The sequence below is a fragment of the Homarus americanus genome, unplaced genomic scaffold (genome assembly GCF_018991925.1).
Source record: "Homarus americanus isolate GMGI-L3 unplaced genomic scaffold, GMGI_Hamer_2.0 scaffold39675, whole genome shotgun sequence".
Taxonomy (NCBI): Eukaryota; Metazoa; Arthropoda; class Malacostraca; order Decapoda; family Nephropidae; genus Homarus; species Homarus americanus.
The window spans coordinates 15,615,773-15,632,255 of record NW_024736071.1 but is presented as its reverse complement, the minus strand read 5'-3'; the positions used below and the strand labels follow the sequence as shown (position 1 = coordinate 15,632,255).

The 16,483-nt window shown below is 35.0% G+C and overlaps 1 protein-coding gene across 9 annotated transcripts in view; it reads right to left on the bottom strand.

The window, feature by feature from the left end:
- LOC121871817 (TGF-beta receptor type-1-like) overlaps nt 1-15,407 on the bottom strand; it is an 86,739-nt gene extending 71,332 nt beyond the window's left edge. For 7 of the 9 annotated variants that reach the window (XM_042374320.1, XM_042374319.1, XM_042374321.1 and 4 more), the window contains exons 1-3: nt 15,246-15,407; nt 11,597-11,686; nt 9,894-10,038 (exon numbers count right to left, since the gene is read on the bottom strand). In XM_042374320.1, coding sequence (XP_042230254.1) covers nt 9,894-10,038; nt 11,597-11,686; nt 15,246-15,300 — 290 coding nt within the window. In that variant the 5' untranslated portion in view covers nt 15,301-15,407. The remainder of the gene's footprint in view (nt 1-9,893; nt 10,039-11,596; nt 11,687-15,245) is intronic. The other 2 variants (XM_042374325.1, XM_042374327.1) reach the window with 1 other exon arrangement.
- Between the last annotated feature and the right edge of the window lie 1,076 nt (nt 15,408-16,483).

The window sequence follows — 16,483 nt, the reverse complement described above, 5'->3', positions numbered from 1 at the left end:
TATAAACGCAGACACATTCATACAGGGGAAAATATATTCCCTAAAACATCATAAAATGCTACAAACATGTTTTTGAGGAAAATTTTTTGTCTAAACAGTAAAAATTATAAGCCAATGAGAAACTTACGTGAATTACATGCAATGGAAAACACAGAAATTACTGAGAAACTGTGCCACACAAACATAGTTGTATGTTGTTTTGATTTTTAAATAAGAAAATATTATTGCATACATACTTTAAATAAAAAATATATTAACTACAGTTTATTTTGAAGCAGGGAGTTCCATAAAAGCAAGTTAAATAGGTTTGATGATGTTTTAGAAGCTCTAATGAGTCGCAATGGTTGCCGAAAGTAGAGTTCATAAAAATTATTGTCTGATTGAAGAAATTTATTTGTATTAATATCACATTACTATTGTTTTCACATAGCTCAAATTAAATCATAAAATTTAATTAGTTTATGACAGATGCTACTGACATGTAAATTGAAAAATGGGACTATTATTTTTCATAACTGTGGATTTTTGTAAACCTTTGTAAAATGGGACTGCCTGTATTATCAATACTGTAGTAGAAAATTATCTTCATTACTGCATTTATAAATTTTAAACAATTACACATCCTATTAACAGTAACTGATTAAGTGACATGGTACCACAGCTAAACAGCTCCTGGTTCGGTTCCACCACATCCCGATTAGTTCCAGAACTGATGTTTAGGCAAAATTGAATTTAGTCATATCTAATTTACTTCATATCATATTCTTGGTATATTTGTGAGTTCATTACTTTTATATGTTATTTATATTTACTGTAATCATATACAGTACTTTGTTTCTCTATTATTATGAAGTGAATATAGCTTTATTTATTTTTCATGTTATATACTTTTTCAAATTATAATTTTAGCAATTTCATAAAAAATAATGACACAACAATCCATTTATAAAAGAACTTTTTCATTGAACTCAACAAACTTTTGCAATGAACTGAACAAGCAATAAAAATTAAGTGCCATTTAGGTGTAAGAATAGGATTAATTCCTACAAGTAATTTTTTAAGTCCGACTGTCTCTCGGCATTGAAAAACGCTGTTTAACAGGTACTTGAGTGCAGGGCAACACTGACACAATGTACACAGCTTCAAGAATAATATCAGGAAAAGGTGGAATTGCATCTAAGATGCTGTCAAACTCCTATCTTCCCAAGTTTTCCATGACCAAACATGCTTGATTGATGGTAGTTTGAAGATCAACTTCTGAGTTTCCCATTGTGATAACTTCAGTGATAGATTTCCTTCATTCTTGCTCATCCAGGAAAACTTCAGACTCATTTTCCACAATGTCGATGTAGTAGGATCACAAACTCTCCAGTCACTTAGCAATATGGCCTCCCTAACACACCGGTCGCCAAGCTCCAGTTATATATCAAAATCAAGTTCACAGCCTACTCAGCAAAGAATTACTCACTTTGGGCTGGGCTACAGTTAAAAAAGAATGAATGTCAGGAGTTGATATCAATAGCCACTTTATCCTTCATTGAAAGAAAGAGGTAGCTATTGATTGACAGAGGATTAGCAAAAAAATCAATATCAACATAGGATATCTTGAGCCACCAAACAATATTAGCAATAGCTACATCCTTTGCATTCCCTGTCTGAGTGCAAACTGTAGGCAGGTAGCGACTCAGTGAAGCAACTGAGAGAACATTTTTGCAGGAGAATTATTTGGCACCGACACCTTACGGACAACTCGACACCAATATAAAATTCGGCTGGGACCGGGAACCGTAGATTTTGGGCAGTTGTAGTTCTGGGTTTGGTTCCTCTAAAATTTACTGATTCTGGGTTCACTTTCACATCACTGCTGATTACTGTAATGCACTTCTTGCTGAACAGGAACTGTCATGTATAGCTCTACCAATACTATCACAGAGCACACTGCTAATCACTTTGTATGTCCAAGCAAGAATCACCTTCCCATATAAGAGGATGTACAGCATGGAGTTACTGTACTGTAAAGTCTCAGTAGTATTTCAACACCATTTTAGCCACTACCATCTTGTCAGTCTTAAATGAGTATCAGATACAACAATCTTACATTAAGCGTTACAATGCAAAACAAACAAACTATGAGTACACCAGCCTTGGCCTTCAAGGGTAATCCCTAATGTTTTACAAGTCTGCCTGAGCTAACCTCAAAGATAATCCCCAAATTTATAATACTCGGAATATGAAAGAACTAAAAAATTTAATATTTTTTATCATTACAGATTTTTAGTTTGTATAAGCAAAAGAAATTGACAAACTCCTCCAACAGGTAAAATAATGTAAAGAGTGACTTGAGATAATATAGAAATATGTTAATAAAAATTTAATTCATTTTCATGACATCACTGTTGACCAGCATTATAAACATCACTTATTATTTGTCAACTATGAGAAGAAATAAATTAACTCAATACTCAAATTTGTTAACCTTTATATTTCTTAATCATTCTTAAAAAATATCAAGCTTGTGGAAAAAAATAAATATCACCGGTATTGGCCCTTTCTTTACCACAAACCAAAACTGTAATAGTCATCCCCGTGAATGTGAAACTTGAGTTACTGGAGTAACAATTCACAGAGGCTTTCAGTATTATTTATATATCCTTAACCCTTTTAATGCAATTCTCATGCTATCATTTTCAATTCCTATACTATCATTTTATTTTGGCTACCGTCAGAGCTTTTATTCAGCTTAGGGGAACCTCCCATAGCCAAAGGGTTAATTGAAATTATCGTCAAGATTTCTCAAACGTTCAAGCAATTTTTGTTGGCACGCAGCAAAAAAATCAAATACAGGTACAGTACATTAAGGTCTTGTAAAACAACAAGCCAATAGAAGGCATTATTATTACAACATGCCATATAAAATATGAATACAGTAATTTCATATTGTACAGCAAATTCTTTCTATAACAGGGTCAGGTTAGCTCACTGCTCACTCAGGACAGCAAGGGTAGTCTTCTGCCTGCCATCTTGGATGCAACTGCCTTCTAAGTCACCAAGACCAGTAATCACATGGGAGGCAGTAGCAACGTCAGTCCTCACTTGTGTTACACTACACAAAGACTGTCTTTACTCTGTGTGCACCACATATTATGTTTTATATAGCTTCCATGCTGTTATTGTATCATTTTCATACTAATTCTAGGTGTATTATAATGGTTCCCAAGCACACCATGCAGCATTCTAGAGATGCTGCAGTTTACAAATACAGTAAATGAATAAGTTTCAACTTAGAAAATAAGATAGAAATGTGCCTGTTGCCTCTAGCACCATACACCTTCACTACTTTCTCCAACATAAATACTGTACCAGTTGAATTTTGTTGTTTGTAGTGCAAATTATATCAAAATGAATGTGAATGCTTAACTACAGATATTTAAAATAAATAATATCATTTGTACTTTTGGCGTGAAAACACTAAGACCTCTCCAATCTAGACAAATTCAGTTCAGGGATGATTCAAAGAATTAGAGTCAATAATAAGGGCAGTATTCCCTTAAATCAAACTATAATGTTCAATAAATATACCACACTGCCAAATTTCTATGACATGACAATAAATTAGATCTAGATTGTTAGATCGGTTTTATTAGACTGAAATACATTCTTATGCCAAGGACATGGCACAGTTAGGAAAAGTACCTGTCACAGACAGATAATGTGTTAGAGATAAGTCATAAACCTGGCATGGTTAGGCCAAGAGCCAGTTAAAGTTTGGCTAAGACCATGCTCTAGTTCGGCCAACAACCTGTTATAGGGAGGCGAGAACCTGTCACAGGAAAGCCAAGTGGCTGGACCCGAGTTGGGTTGATTCATAAAATTAAAGGTTAAGAATGATGTTAGATGGCAAGCGAGGAACACAGTTGATGCCAGTCATCGGTCCTTAATCTAGCCCCGAGAGGTAACTGTTGTCATATACACCTCTCTTTAGGGACTTTAATTTTAGCAGGATGGTATCTAATTTTAGGAATTAGTTCCACCCACTACTGTCTCAGGGTTACCCTGATTTCACCCCAACAGACAGACTTGCTGGGCTAATATGTGAGTTGCTTAGTCCACAGCCCATCTTCCAGTTCTGGATGACCAAGAAAGAGAAAAGTCCCACATCTCCAACATTCTCATGCTACAGACCACTCACCACTAATGGACCTATTAAGCAAATCTTGATTACGTAGCATTCTTGAAAAATATATTATAGAAGTTTAATTTTTGAAATACCAGTAATAAATCAATGTGCCAACTTCAGGTGTGATGGCTGGTGACTAAAGCCTTTCATTCCAAATGTTTTCTGGCTACCTTACCAGTCCTCCCAGAATATCTCTCTCTCTCCAGAACCCTTTAATATCTCTTCTACTACCCTTCCATTTTAACTCATGTTAAAGAAGTACCGTATTTAATTTTCCTTAATCTATAAATTTTCATTATTTCTCTTCCTCTTGCCAGTCTTAGTACAATGAGCCTTCATTTTTTCTATCAGTATAATGTATCTAAAAATTTCTTACAAGTTTATTTTGTAGGTTTTGTTTCCAGTACAGTATTCAGTGAGTGAAGATAATCCTTTTCCCAAATATAAAACAGAATTGATGACTATATTTCTTAAAGAACAACTGTAATTTTTCTATTATATCTTGGGAATTTCACCTGTATCCAATGAGCAGATGTGGTTTACTGTACTGTATTATGTGCAAATGTACACATACAGCTGGTCTTCATCTACAAAAATCTCAACAAACGGAGGGATCCCATCACACACACACACACTCATGAATACAACACATGAAACACAGTACATGAGTGAGCCAAAAATATGGAAAGCAAAGATGGAAAAGGTGTCAAGACTGAGTAGTGCCAAAATAAAATGCAGTGCTAGTATAAATGTTGTCTTTAATAAATGTCACAATGAATGCAGTTGTGAATAAATGCTGAAAAGAAGGCCAGAAGGATGCAGTCATGAATTAATGCCAGAATGTACTGACAAATTAGGTGGTGGGATGAATGCAGTCACAAACAAATGTCAAATGAATGAAGTCACAAAATAGGTGTCAGCATGAAGGCAGATACAAATCGGTGTTAAATGAATGCAGTAACATACAGGTGTCAAAATATACGCAGTAATACATGAGAAACAGAATGTATGTAGTCATTGTACCTCTGTATGGTATAGCATATCTTCATAAACTAATAGTGACATAGGTGTACAAGGAATGGAGTGTAGGATCTGTCAGAAGGCTTATATTATATAGTGAGTAGAATGCACAACCAAAGGAACCATAGCAGTGTTTCTAGGGAAGGAGGTAGGAAACTATTACAATGACATAACAAAAAAATGTTTTGAGGATGAGGGTTCACATCTAAAAACAAAAAAATAGAATAATATTTTAAGACTGTATACTTGAAGAAGGCTATTTTGAAAATACTTCACTTCACAATTACTAATAAATGACAAAGGAAGAACTACATATCAAAGCCCTTCACTACATGGACACCACTTTCAATAGTTTATCTGGCTAAAGCCAGAAAATTTTATTCAACTCAGAGGGAAGTCCATACACAAGGGGTTAAGGTGAATAAGGAGATGGAGGAATATGTTATTTAAGTTCATTTACAAGAAATGCAGCACTTAAAAGTGTAATAGCCTTTAATAGGATATAAGGACAAGTGTGCCTTGAAACAATGCCATGATAATCAACTAATAGGAAATACAACTATGTAGATACAAAACTTCTCAAAATCAGTGCAAAATGCATAATTCAACTTTTCCTTGTTCAAAACGTCATTTTCACAACATATCGGATAGGAAAAACAAATACAGGCCCCCCCCCCCCAATGTTTGCAGATTTTTTTTCGCGGTTCTCTATTATTCGTGGATGACACCCTGGATGTACCCAAGAATGTCTGTGGGTAGTTTTAAAGTTGCCGGCATTTTCATGGCTGGGACAGGGGCCATTCATTCTAGAGACAGTAATTTATTTTACCTGTATTGTATATATGTGTGTGTGTGTGTGTGTAGACACACACACACACACAACACACATACAACTAAATAATAATGGGAAAATACTCTCACAAATAATCAGAAACAAATTTATTAAAAATGTGATGGTCTACCCTCAAGTCTGTGCTATATTAATAAAGTAATAATTATCCTAAGGGCAACACATAAAGGGAATATACACTTCTTTGTACACAAGTAAAAATGTACCCCCCCCCCCCACCGGTCAGCAAATGTTATTCGCAGATTTGGCGATTCATAGCCATTTTGAGAACCTAACCCCTGCGAATTTGGGGGCCCCCTGTAATAACACAGGACTCAATGCTAACCATTCCCTCAACCCTAATGCCCCAGAGCACTGAGAGAAAAGTGAAGGCAAAAAAATAAGGTGTACAGCCCCACTGCCCGAGAAGCAAACAAATTTTACTTGAGAAATAATGAAGACTTAACATCACACATCTTAAATATTGTTTAACTTTGGCTTTAAAGAAAAATTTATTGAATAATATATAAATAAATAAATAAATAAATAACAAAAATAAAGTACGAATGAACAATTATAGAAGATAAATGCTGAAGAATCCCAAACATTAACACTTGGGCAAGTACTGTACAAAATATATTCAGAATAGCGATAACTTTATACTCACTTGTCGCCTATAGGAGTACAGTATAGTAGTTTCAAAAGTTAGCTTTGAACCCTATAAAACTTTTTTACTATGAGCCAGTACCAAAAAATTATACTTGTAAGTCTTATGTTACATGAGAAGCAAAATTTCTACAAAAGCAATCATAATAATCAACTGGCAAGCAGTTATTTTTGTTCAATAACATCATTGTAATTTAATGCATATTTCAGTTTTCCAACATGAACAATTGTATATAATGTTTTGAACATCATGCATAAAATTAGATAATAAAGCAGCTCTTTTACTTAAACAGCAGTAGCATCAAATGACAGGTGTTGGATCTTAGAAAACAGGTGCTGAATCTTAGGTAACAAGCAATAAATATTATGACAAATGACTGATCTTAAACATGAAGCACAACATTATTGCACTCAAGGAATCAAAACTGAAATATAACACCAGTCAGTGCTTGACTATCAAATCATGCTACAGCCAATGACAACCACAAGTCTCCCCACAAGCTTATATACTCACGCACGCGCGTACCTTGAGTAACAATTACACGTAATATATTTACATATTTCTTATAAGGCAATTAATGGGCCCAAATATTAACATTACTGGTACTACTACTTCCTTGAAACTTTACAGAAAAGGGCAGAATAGATACAGGCATTACTTCCTCACACTCACTCCAACCCAGGAGCACACAAAGAAATAACCCGTACGCACATGCACCCACACATTACTATCCACTTCACATCCACATCATGTATGCATAAATTTTACATAAAAACTAACCGTGAAATGTTACAAATATATCATATACGAAATATTCTAAAGCCCATACAGATAAACATGCAATCATCATCATAATTAACGTACCGTATATCTGTAAAAAAAATTATTAGCTATGCTAGAATACAAAAACACACATCATAATAATGAAAATTTTCTACAAATTAATGTGTGCAAGATAATGAATCATATATGAAGATAATAACAATTATACAGTAGAATAAAGATACATAAAAAAGATTCATTGTTGCATGTAAAATTTTTAAAGTACTGTACAATGAAAATGTGTTAGCCTATTAAGTACTCCACAAGTACTCCTCAACATCATCATCATCCATATTATTATTATTATTCACAAAAAATGGGTTTGGGACACAGCTGGTAAGTAAAGCAAATAATCATTAACCTATAAATAAAACAAATTATCATTAATATATATACTGTATATATATCAGGGCTTTCAAAATCTTTTACCTTAAAAAGTACTTCAAGAAATGAGTAGTATTCAAGCATTTCTATGGGACTGGAGGACACTGAAGCCCTCTACATGACTAAATGTAACAGCTTTATCTAGTACCAGTGACAAACAAAACTACCAAATATTACTTGATTTTTAAAGCCCCAATTGTGCATAATCACACTTGTTTGTTTGTACTCAAGTCAAACGTTTTTCAATCAAAATACTGTACCAAAAATTAATTATTCTTCACAAAATTGAAAAGAATAGGGCATTAGCTTTAAAGCAATAATCAGGATGAAGCAGTCTGAAAAATATTTTAGTATACTGCAATAAAATCCTCTAATATCAAATGGGCTTCATAATTCTACAGATAATTTTTCTAATATTGTACAGTCTCACCCAAAGGTTTGTTAACTCTCCCAGTCAGCTATTGCTGCACTGCCTGCTTCAGATATCTGAACTTGAGTCTGTTACTTCGAACCTTTAGACTCATTCGTATTGGTTTCATGTTCTGGTTGGTAGCGAGACATTTTCAAACATCTGAAGCAGGCAGTGCAACAATATCTGGCTGGGAGAGTTAATGAGGTTTTGGACGAGACTGTACAATCTACCCCAAAACTTTTTTTTAAATTTGTGATTAAAGAGAAATAATACTTACCTACATCAAATAATTTAACAGCCAATTACACATCACCCACCTACTTTTGCATCCATAAACTTATGCCACTCCCATCATTCTCTACCATCTGTCAACTATCCCCACTTCTTATATAAGTGATGAAAATTTGTACCTAAAAATATGACCCTGAATAATGCATTATCAAAATTTCAGCCAAGGAAACATTTACTCATACCTGACACTGTTAAATTATAAGGCACTAACTTCTTTATCCACCTATATTTTATAATCCTTTTCCTTCCATTCAAGCAGTATGCATTTTCCCTAATACAACTGAAGGTCTGGCAATTGGACAAACCCTTCTCACCTAAAGGTTTTGGAACTATTGTGGCTGGCAATGTTGCACTGTGTTAATATCAACTTTCACTGGCTCTAGCTACTAGTGGGGGAGGGGGGACAATTACTGCTTCTGACTGCACATCACAATAATAAACACACATAAAAACACTGGAGGTCAAATAGCAAATCTGAAAATTAGCGCAACAATCAATTTGTACACAAGAACATAACAATATTTTATGACAGAAATAAAGATTACAACAGGCTACACTATATAGTTTTTAAAATGATTAAGTATCATCTTCTTCATCATCATCACCACCACTGTTTTATGGCAAATTTCCATGACTGAATGAGTTAGCCAGTTCTCCATGCTGCACTGTCACTTGCAGCTTCTCCCTTAAAGTTCCTAATTCTGAGGTGATTTCTTTTAACCTCTCCCTAGGTCTCCTATCCTCCACATGAAGACTCATGCATCACCTGACCCAATTAGTCTCCTCCATCTCTAAACCAGCCCAAACCATGTCAACCAGCCTCTATACAAAACCTCACCAACTCTCAAAATCCAGCCACCCTCCTACTTCTGAACAGGGGTTCCTATATCTCAGCATCGCATTACACAACCATTTCACCAATGGGAGAACTAAAAGTAAAGAGTGAGGAAAATCCACGATGGTGTTCTAAAGGCAAATTTGAACCACCCTCATTAAATTCTTTCACACTAATCTACATTGCACATGGACTTGAGCTAAAAGTCACTCTGTTGTAGAGAAGAAAAAGTCATATAAAATACAAAACTTCATTAACCTACATCACAGTCATCCATTCTTTAGTTCCCTCCCCTCTAAGACATTAGTATATTGTCATTTCTCAATCTTGCCCAGCACAGTACACTGCTCCACAAAATTAGCACTCTATATATCATTGACCTCTAACTCCCATCTTTAAGTTAAATATTCAAAAAATTAAGAAAATATCTAAAAAAGCTGTACAATGATAACTTACTTCACAGTTTGTGTTTTTCCATAAGTATTCATAGTAATAGTGACAAAGCAGTAACCATCCGTCTCACACACTCCAGAATCACAATCCGAACATACACACTTCAGCAATCTGTCTTCAGGTGGTGTTGGAAGAGCTTGCACAATGCCTGAAAGAAAGAATCCCATTTACATTCTTTCACAACTGTTGTAAATGAACATTGTGTATACTAATAGACATAGAATTTGTTAAGTACAATTCATTTTGAGGTTGAAAAAACAATGATGAATTCCTGTGTATGAACAGAATCTAAAATGACACTTTAAAGCACTCAACTTTATATGCACACACACAAGGTTCACTGGTGTATAAAACCCAATTTTTTGGCCATTACCTATACAATGCAATGAATAAAGCAACTGGTGCCACAAATATGAATAAAAAAAGTCTTACCAAACAGCTCAACAAATTTTCTTTAAACACTAAAAATGTGGCACTTAAATTATGTGGACAATTTAGGCAGTTAACAATAAACTCAATTCGGACTATAAAAATGATTTGCATTACTTTAATCATGTACCAGATTGTGTAAAGGGCTGCAACCTCAAGAAAAACAAAACAAATGACAGCCAAGGAAGCTGAGAGGGATGCACCATATTATTATTAACAATAATTGTACTTAGGTTAACTATATCGAACACCTCCTTATTACCAGAAACACCCCTTTTCGCACATGGAGCTACTTGTGACCTTCTAGCATGAAAGAGCCGTACTGTATTTTTTTTCCGGGCAGATTTCTCGGAAACCCATTCATTTTTTTAAACTAACTACAATCTATGTAAAATTGGTTGATCTTTCATATAAAACCATAAAAAACAAATGCAAGACTATTTTTGAAGACGTAAAATCGTGAACCTATTTCAAGAACAACAAAAAATAGAGTAAGCACATCATATAAACCAGACTTTTTATGCTTCAGATTGATGAAATCAGAAATTGAATGAGTACTGGTACAGGTATGTGCAATGAAAGACAAAAGTCGTATTGTAAAATTTGGTGAAAACATATCCAGAAGGACTAAACTTTTGGTGAGCTCTGCCTTGTGGTAGGGGACTCTCATAATGTTTCACGAGTTATATTTAATCAACAAACAAAACCACGACAAGACTTTTGTCTTTGTACACATTACTAAGACTAAATAAAGAAAATTTTCCAAAATTGTTTGCACTCTTTTTAGTTTCTACCCTTAATTTTATATTTACCTCCCATTTTTCCATTGGTTAACATAAGGTCTATACAATTACCTCAATAAAATTTGATTACCACAAGAAAGTAGGCTTCAAGGAATGATGACGCACCAAAATTTCATGTGTCAATCGGAATTCCTTCATTTATGAGGATTTTTCTTTTTTTGAATGACATATTAATGAGTAGACGCTAACTGGATGACACTAAATATTGATGATTAGTCTGTGTTGTGGTGTGCGAGAGTTATGGCTTAAAAACTCTTCACCTTTGTACTTTTTTCCTCCTTTCTTACAAGCCCTTTCCTATTTTGGTGGAGGGTAGCAAGACTCAAGCAGAACAAAGGCTTCCCCTGTCAGTCTAACATCAGATTCTTTTAGCATTTCAATTATAACAAAAACTATATTTCCCTTCATACATATTTAAGAAATTACCCCCAAAAATGCCTGTGATGAAAAGAGAGTAAAGAGGCATAACATTACCAGTCATGTGTTCAGATACAGCTGCTTGTGTTGTGGACGACTGGGCATCACTGCTCGACTCCAGGACTCCAACTCCACCATCTTGGAAAGCTATTAAATCAAGAATTAGAATTTGTTGTATATTTTTTTTTACTAAATTCATATATAAAACTGCAAAACATACAATATTTTTAAAAAGCCATAGACATAAAACTTTAATGCATAAACCTTAAACACTTCAATAAGCATCCGATCTCCTGAAGATGTACTATAACTGAAACTTCTTAAGGGTAGTGTGACAATACTCCAGCAATTAAACTTGTGTCACAAATAGGATAAATTACCTAACAGTCATTGCATCACTTTTCACTACCCAGACCTACAATGAAATTAATAGCTGGTTGTATACAGTACATACATAAATATTATTAGTGTTAGCATAATTTCACATGCACTAAAGTGAGTTCCCAGCTGAGAAGAGATTCCCCGCCCCGTCCTCAAGAGTTACAGCTGATTGGCTGTTGCAAATCTGTCCAATTTCATCCAGAAGCAATGATGTATTTCTAAATGAGTTTATTCATAATTGTTGGGATGACAGTTTCTGACAAGAAAGATATTTAGCTAAATTATATAACGATGCATACATTCATTATTTCAAACTTGAGCACGTAGGAAGTTTATCAGTAATCTTATACATGAATAATTCCCACCCGCCTCCCATTCTCTCAAAGTTCATCCTTCTCGCTCGCACCACGCATGCCCAGTAATAGTTGCCACATCCCCAAGCATTGTTTTGAAAGTATTCCAAGGATTTCTTTTTATTACGTTGTGACTTTGGTGCCACTGGTGGAATTTTTTGTATCCAAGAGTTCCAAAGCAGTAGTGTAGTGGCTAAAAGGGAGCGTAGTGGCTATGGGAAGGACGTGAAATTAAAAGTATTGTAATCGTCAGGAAGAAGAATGAGGAACATGTGTCTGACATCTCAAGCACCATGCACATGCCTGAAATGACCATACTTAAGATATAGAAACGAGGGCTTCAACAATACTGAGACATTCAGAGGTGAAATTAACACAGGAAAAGAGTAATATGGTGGAAAGTAGGGAGAGACAGTAGACAATCCAACTAGCCCTGCCTTTCTCATCCTCACACTAATCCTCCTCTCCCAACCCTCACCTCCATCCATTCAATTGAGCCCAACATCTCTACTTTTAAAACATTTAATAACATATCTAAATGAATCACTTTTACTGAGGGTGCAAGTGTGTGCACAGTCAGCCAGCCGCATGGTTAGGTGGCCTGCACTGCATCAACACATTGACCCCAAATAAATTTAAGTAGGGTACCTTTAAATATGTTATAAAGTAAAATAATTTCATATAATAATGTGTAATCAAATGTTTAACAAATGTTTCTAAATGATAAAAATATCAAGTTAAACTTTTTGAGGTAATTTTCAATGTGATGGTCCTAATTAGACCCAATTCCTCTTAATTCTTGTGGGAATTGATTTCCTTTATCCATAGTATCACTATCCGAGTCTTTTTTCTTGTCCCTATTAAACTCGGGTAACGAGGACCCCGTACTTCATCACCAAGTATGATTTGTAAAAATGTTGCATTGAAAAGCTGACAAATCAGATTTATTAAACTACTGTACTAGTAGGTGATTGTTTTTACAGAAAACCAACTTTGCTTTTCTAACTTTCAGAAATTACTTTTATGTGAAGGGGCAGGGCGCAATGGAAAATTTGCCGAGTTGAGGAGCACAGTTTTCAAAGGTTTGGAAAACACTACATTAAAAGACAATGTTTCAGTGAAGTTCCTATGAAACAATATCCCCAAATAAGTGCAGCTCATACAATCCCAATTTCATTTTTTTTTAATTTCTAACATTTACATTCAGTAATCATTCTGCAAACAACAGCACATGTAATGGGTGTGAAAACCAAAAAATTTTAATGTGTTTTTTTCATGCTGAACACAGCTTCTAAGACAGGACTTAGAAGCAGAGAGAAAATTTGGCATTAATAACAAAACTAAAAGACTCCAACCTAACCTAATTTGGTCACTGTCCTAACCTACTGCATAATTATTCTACAACCACAAGCAGACAGTTTAGGCTTATAAGTTAGTGATTACAGAATATTGGTAGAAAAGAAATCAAATTGTAACATGGAAAAGAAAAATTAAAACAAGATTTTCCAAGTCAACCTCAAAAACTGAGCTAGAATACCATTGCCCTAACAAGAAATAAAGTGGTGATATGCAGAGTGGCCAATTAATAACTTTACCTCATCTTCCTACCACACACCATCTTCACAAGAAGAGATGGTATTATTTTATTTTAGGACATAGCGCGCCCGAAAGTTAATAATTATTGAAACATTTAGATCTCGCTATTCTGCGCATTTTGAACCCCATACATACATGGCGGAAATGGATAATAGCGACACAATTGAATTTAATTGATTTTAAGTAGTTTTCAGTCTTCGTCTCTGAGGAGATGTTATCTGCGCATCACGCATGTGCAAAGTTGACTGACATCAACCAGTCGTGACCATTGAGGTATTGATATCATCATCCGAATTTTTTTCGACCAATCACATTTGATTTTTTTTCAAAGGAAGCAGCCTGGGCATGAATTTAATTTCATTGACCAGTTTCACAGTGGCCGTGGTGGAGGTTGGTCGTCGTTTGTGCTCCTACAATTATTTTAAGTTTATTGCCAAGATTTACGAGAAAGACGATCGTGCTATCCAATTCTTACGTCTCCCTGGTCCTTCCACTTCTAAGGTACTGTACTTTCGGACATAACGCGCCCCAGAGTTTTTAACTACTGAAACATTTAGGTTAGTTTAAGTTAGGCCTACCAGGGGCAGAGCCCTCGGCTAGGGGTCAGGTTAGGCCTACCATGGGTCTGGGGGTTAAGTTAGTTAGGTGAGGTTTTGTTAGGTCAGATGACTCGTTTTCTCCCCCCCCAAAAACCCCTATTTCCCAAGCTCTCCCCCATTGTTGTGGAGGGGGGGTAAAAACTATCAATATCCGCCAAAAATTATGGTCAGACTCGTTTAAAACACATCACAATATACTGGGAAAAACATACTGGTCAACCCCTAGTGACTCGTGTCTTAAAGTAAAAATTTACCGTAAAGATCTTACCATTCAAGAACTAATGACTTAACTCCTATTGTATCTAACATAAACCAAGCCAAATGATCCATGGTTTAACACTGAATATATGACATAGTCGTTTAATTAAGAGTACACCTGCCCAACCCTTCTAACTTGTTCTTAAACTGACAACCCAACTCTAGTCAATGGCAGTTTCTCTATTTAATTTCTATCATATAAACCAAATCGAAAGACTCATAAAAGACTGTTAACATTTATACACATTTAATATTTAATAAATGTTAAGCTGGGGGGGGGTCATTTAACAACTATTAATGTAACACAAATACGAGGACACCAATACATTTATAACACCTACCAGTACCAAGAAGCCAGTACCAACCCAATAACATCACTATGAGAGTGTGTTAACTCCTGGAGATAGAATAATTAACACTAAAGACAACTGGTGACCCGTGTTGGCAGCTCCCTCCATCACCATATATCCTTCCCTCACATGACACACCTTATACCAACGCCTAAATCTCTATACTAACCGTTAACTAAAGTCGCACTGCATAAGACGATCAGCAGATTCCGGAGTTGTTCCATTTCGGTCTCGTGAAGAAACTCCCGGTTAAGTTTATAAACTACATTTCCTTCTCTTTCTGCAAATCCTGTACTTTGTTATTTGGTACTATAGACACTTGGTTTCATAGACTAAGTTTGTTCTATCGCAATAAGGATAGTATTGGATTTTGATAAATAAATATACTTAGAGGATTGAAACTACTTCTAGCGCCCCAGATCCTTCTTGGTAGCAGAGAGTTCAGTCGTCTATTATTCAGACAGGCAAGAGCCGCATAACGCCCGACTAGACAGTACCCTTCCGCATGTTGTCTTTAAAACCAGGCCTACCAACACTTCATCTTTACTGTGACTGCACATATATGAGATATAGTCATTATAAGAATATAAATATCAAATTTACATTGATTAATATGATTACATTCGGTATATCATACAGATGCGCAATATGAATATTAAGCCCATAATTTTAAATGAAATAGTTCGAAAATACACCTGCGCTATTATTTGTTGCAACAGGGTAATAATCATTATTCAAAGGCGTAAAATTAAAAAATCATCGTTCTTAATTAAACTGAGGCTCAAGTCGTTCATAAACTATATATTTATTAGTGCTTTGGGACGCGTAGTAATACACTGACTCCATGGCGGTCTTCTTGACTGTCTCTCAACCTTTGCTTTCAATCACAATTTTAATTTAGTGACGATATAGACACTTATATTTGTTTTACATCTTGCCAGAATAAATTAATGGTGATGTGTGTGTTAAAAAAATCAGATTTGACGATTATTCGCTAGACAGTTATTATCTCGAAAGGAACAGTCTTGAGTCAAGTAAGCTGTAGACAAAGCTTACTTAGCAGTATTTAAGTGCAAGCAGCAAGCTTCTCATGAAGTATTCAACATGGACTAATTTAATAGGTTTTCCTATAGAATTACCCGAGGATAAGAATACAATAATAATCAAATATATCTAGTTACAGCAAAAACCAATGATAAATATAATTACTTAAAATAGGACCCACTTTCGCGCTTCATCAATGATAACCAAACGACTTCTATAATTGCACAGATCGAAGCCTGCCAGCTTTATTAAATTGCGCAAAAGATTAAACTAATTACATATTTCGATTTTCCGTTTCCTTTATATGGGAATTTTACTTTATTACTTTAATAAATATATTATCAGAGACCCCCCTCCCCTGGA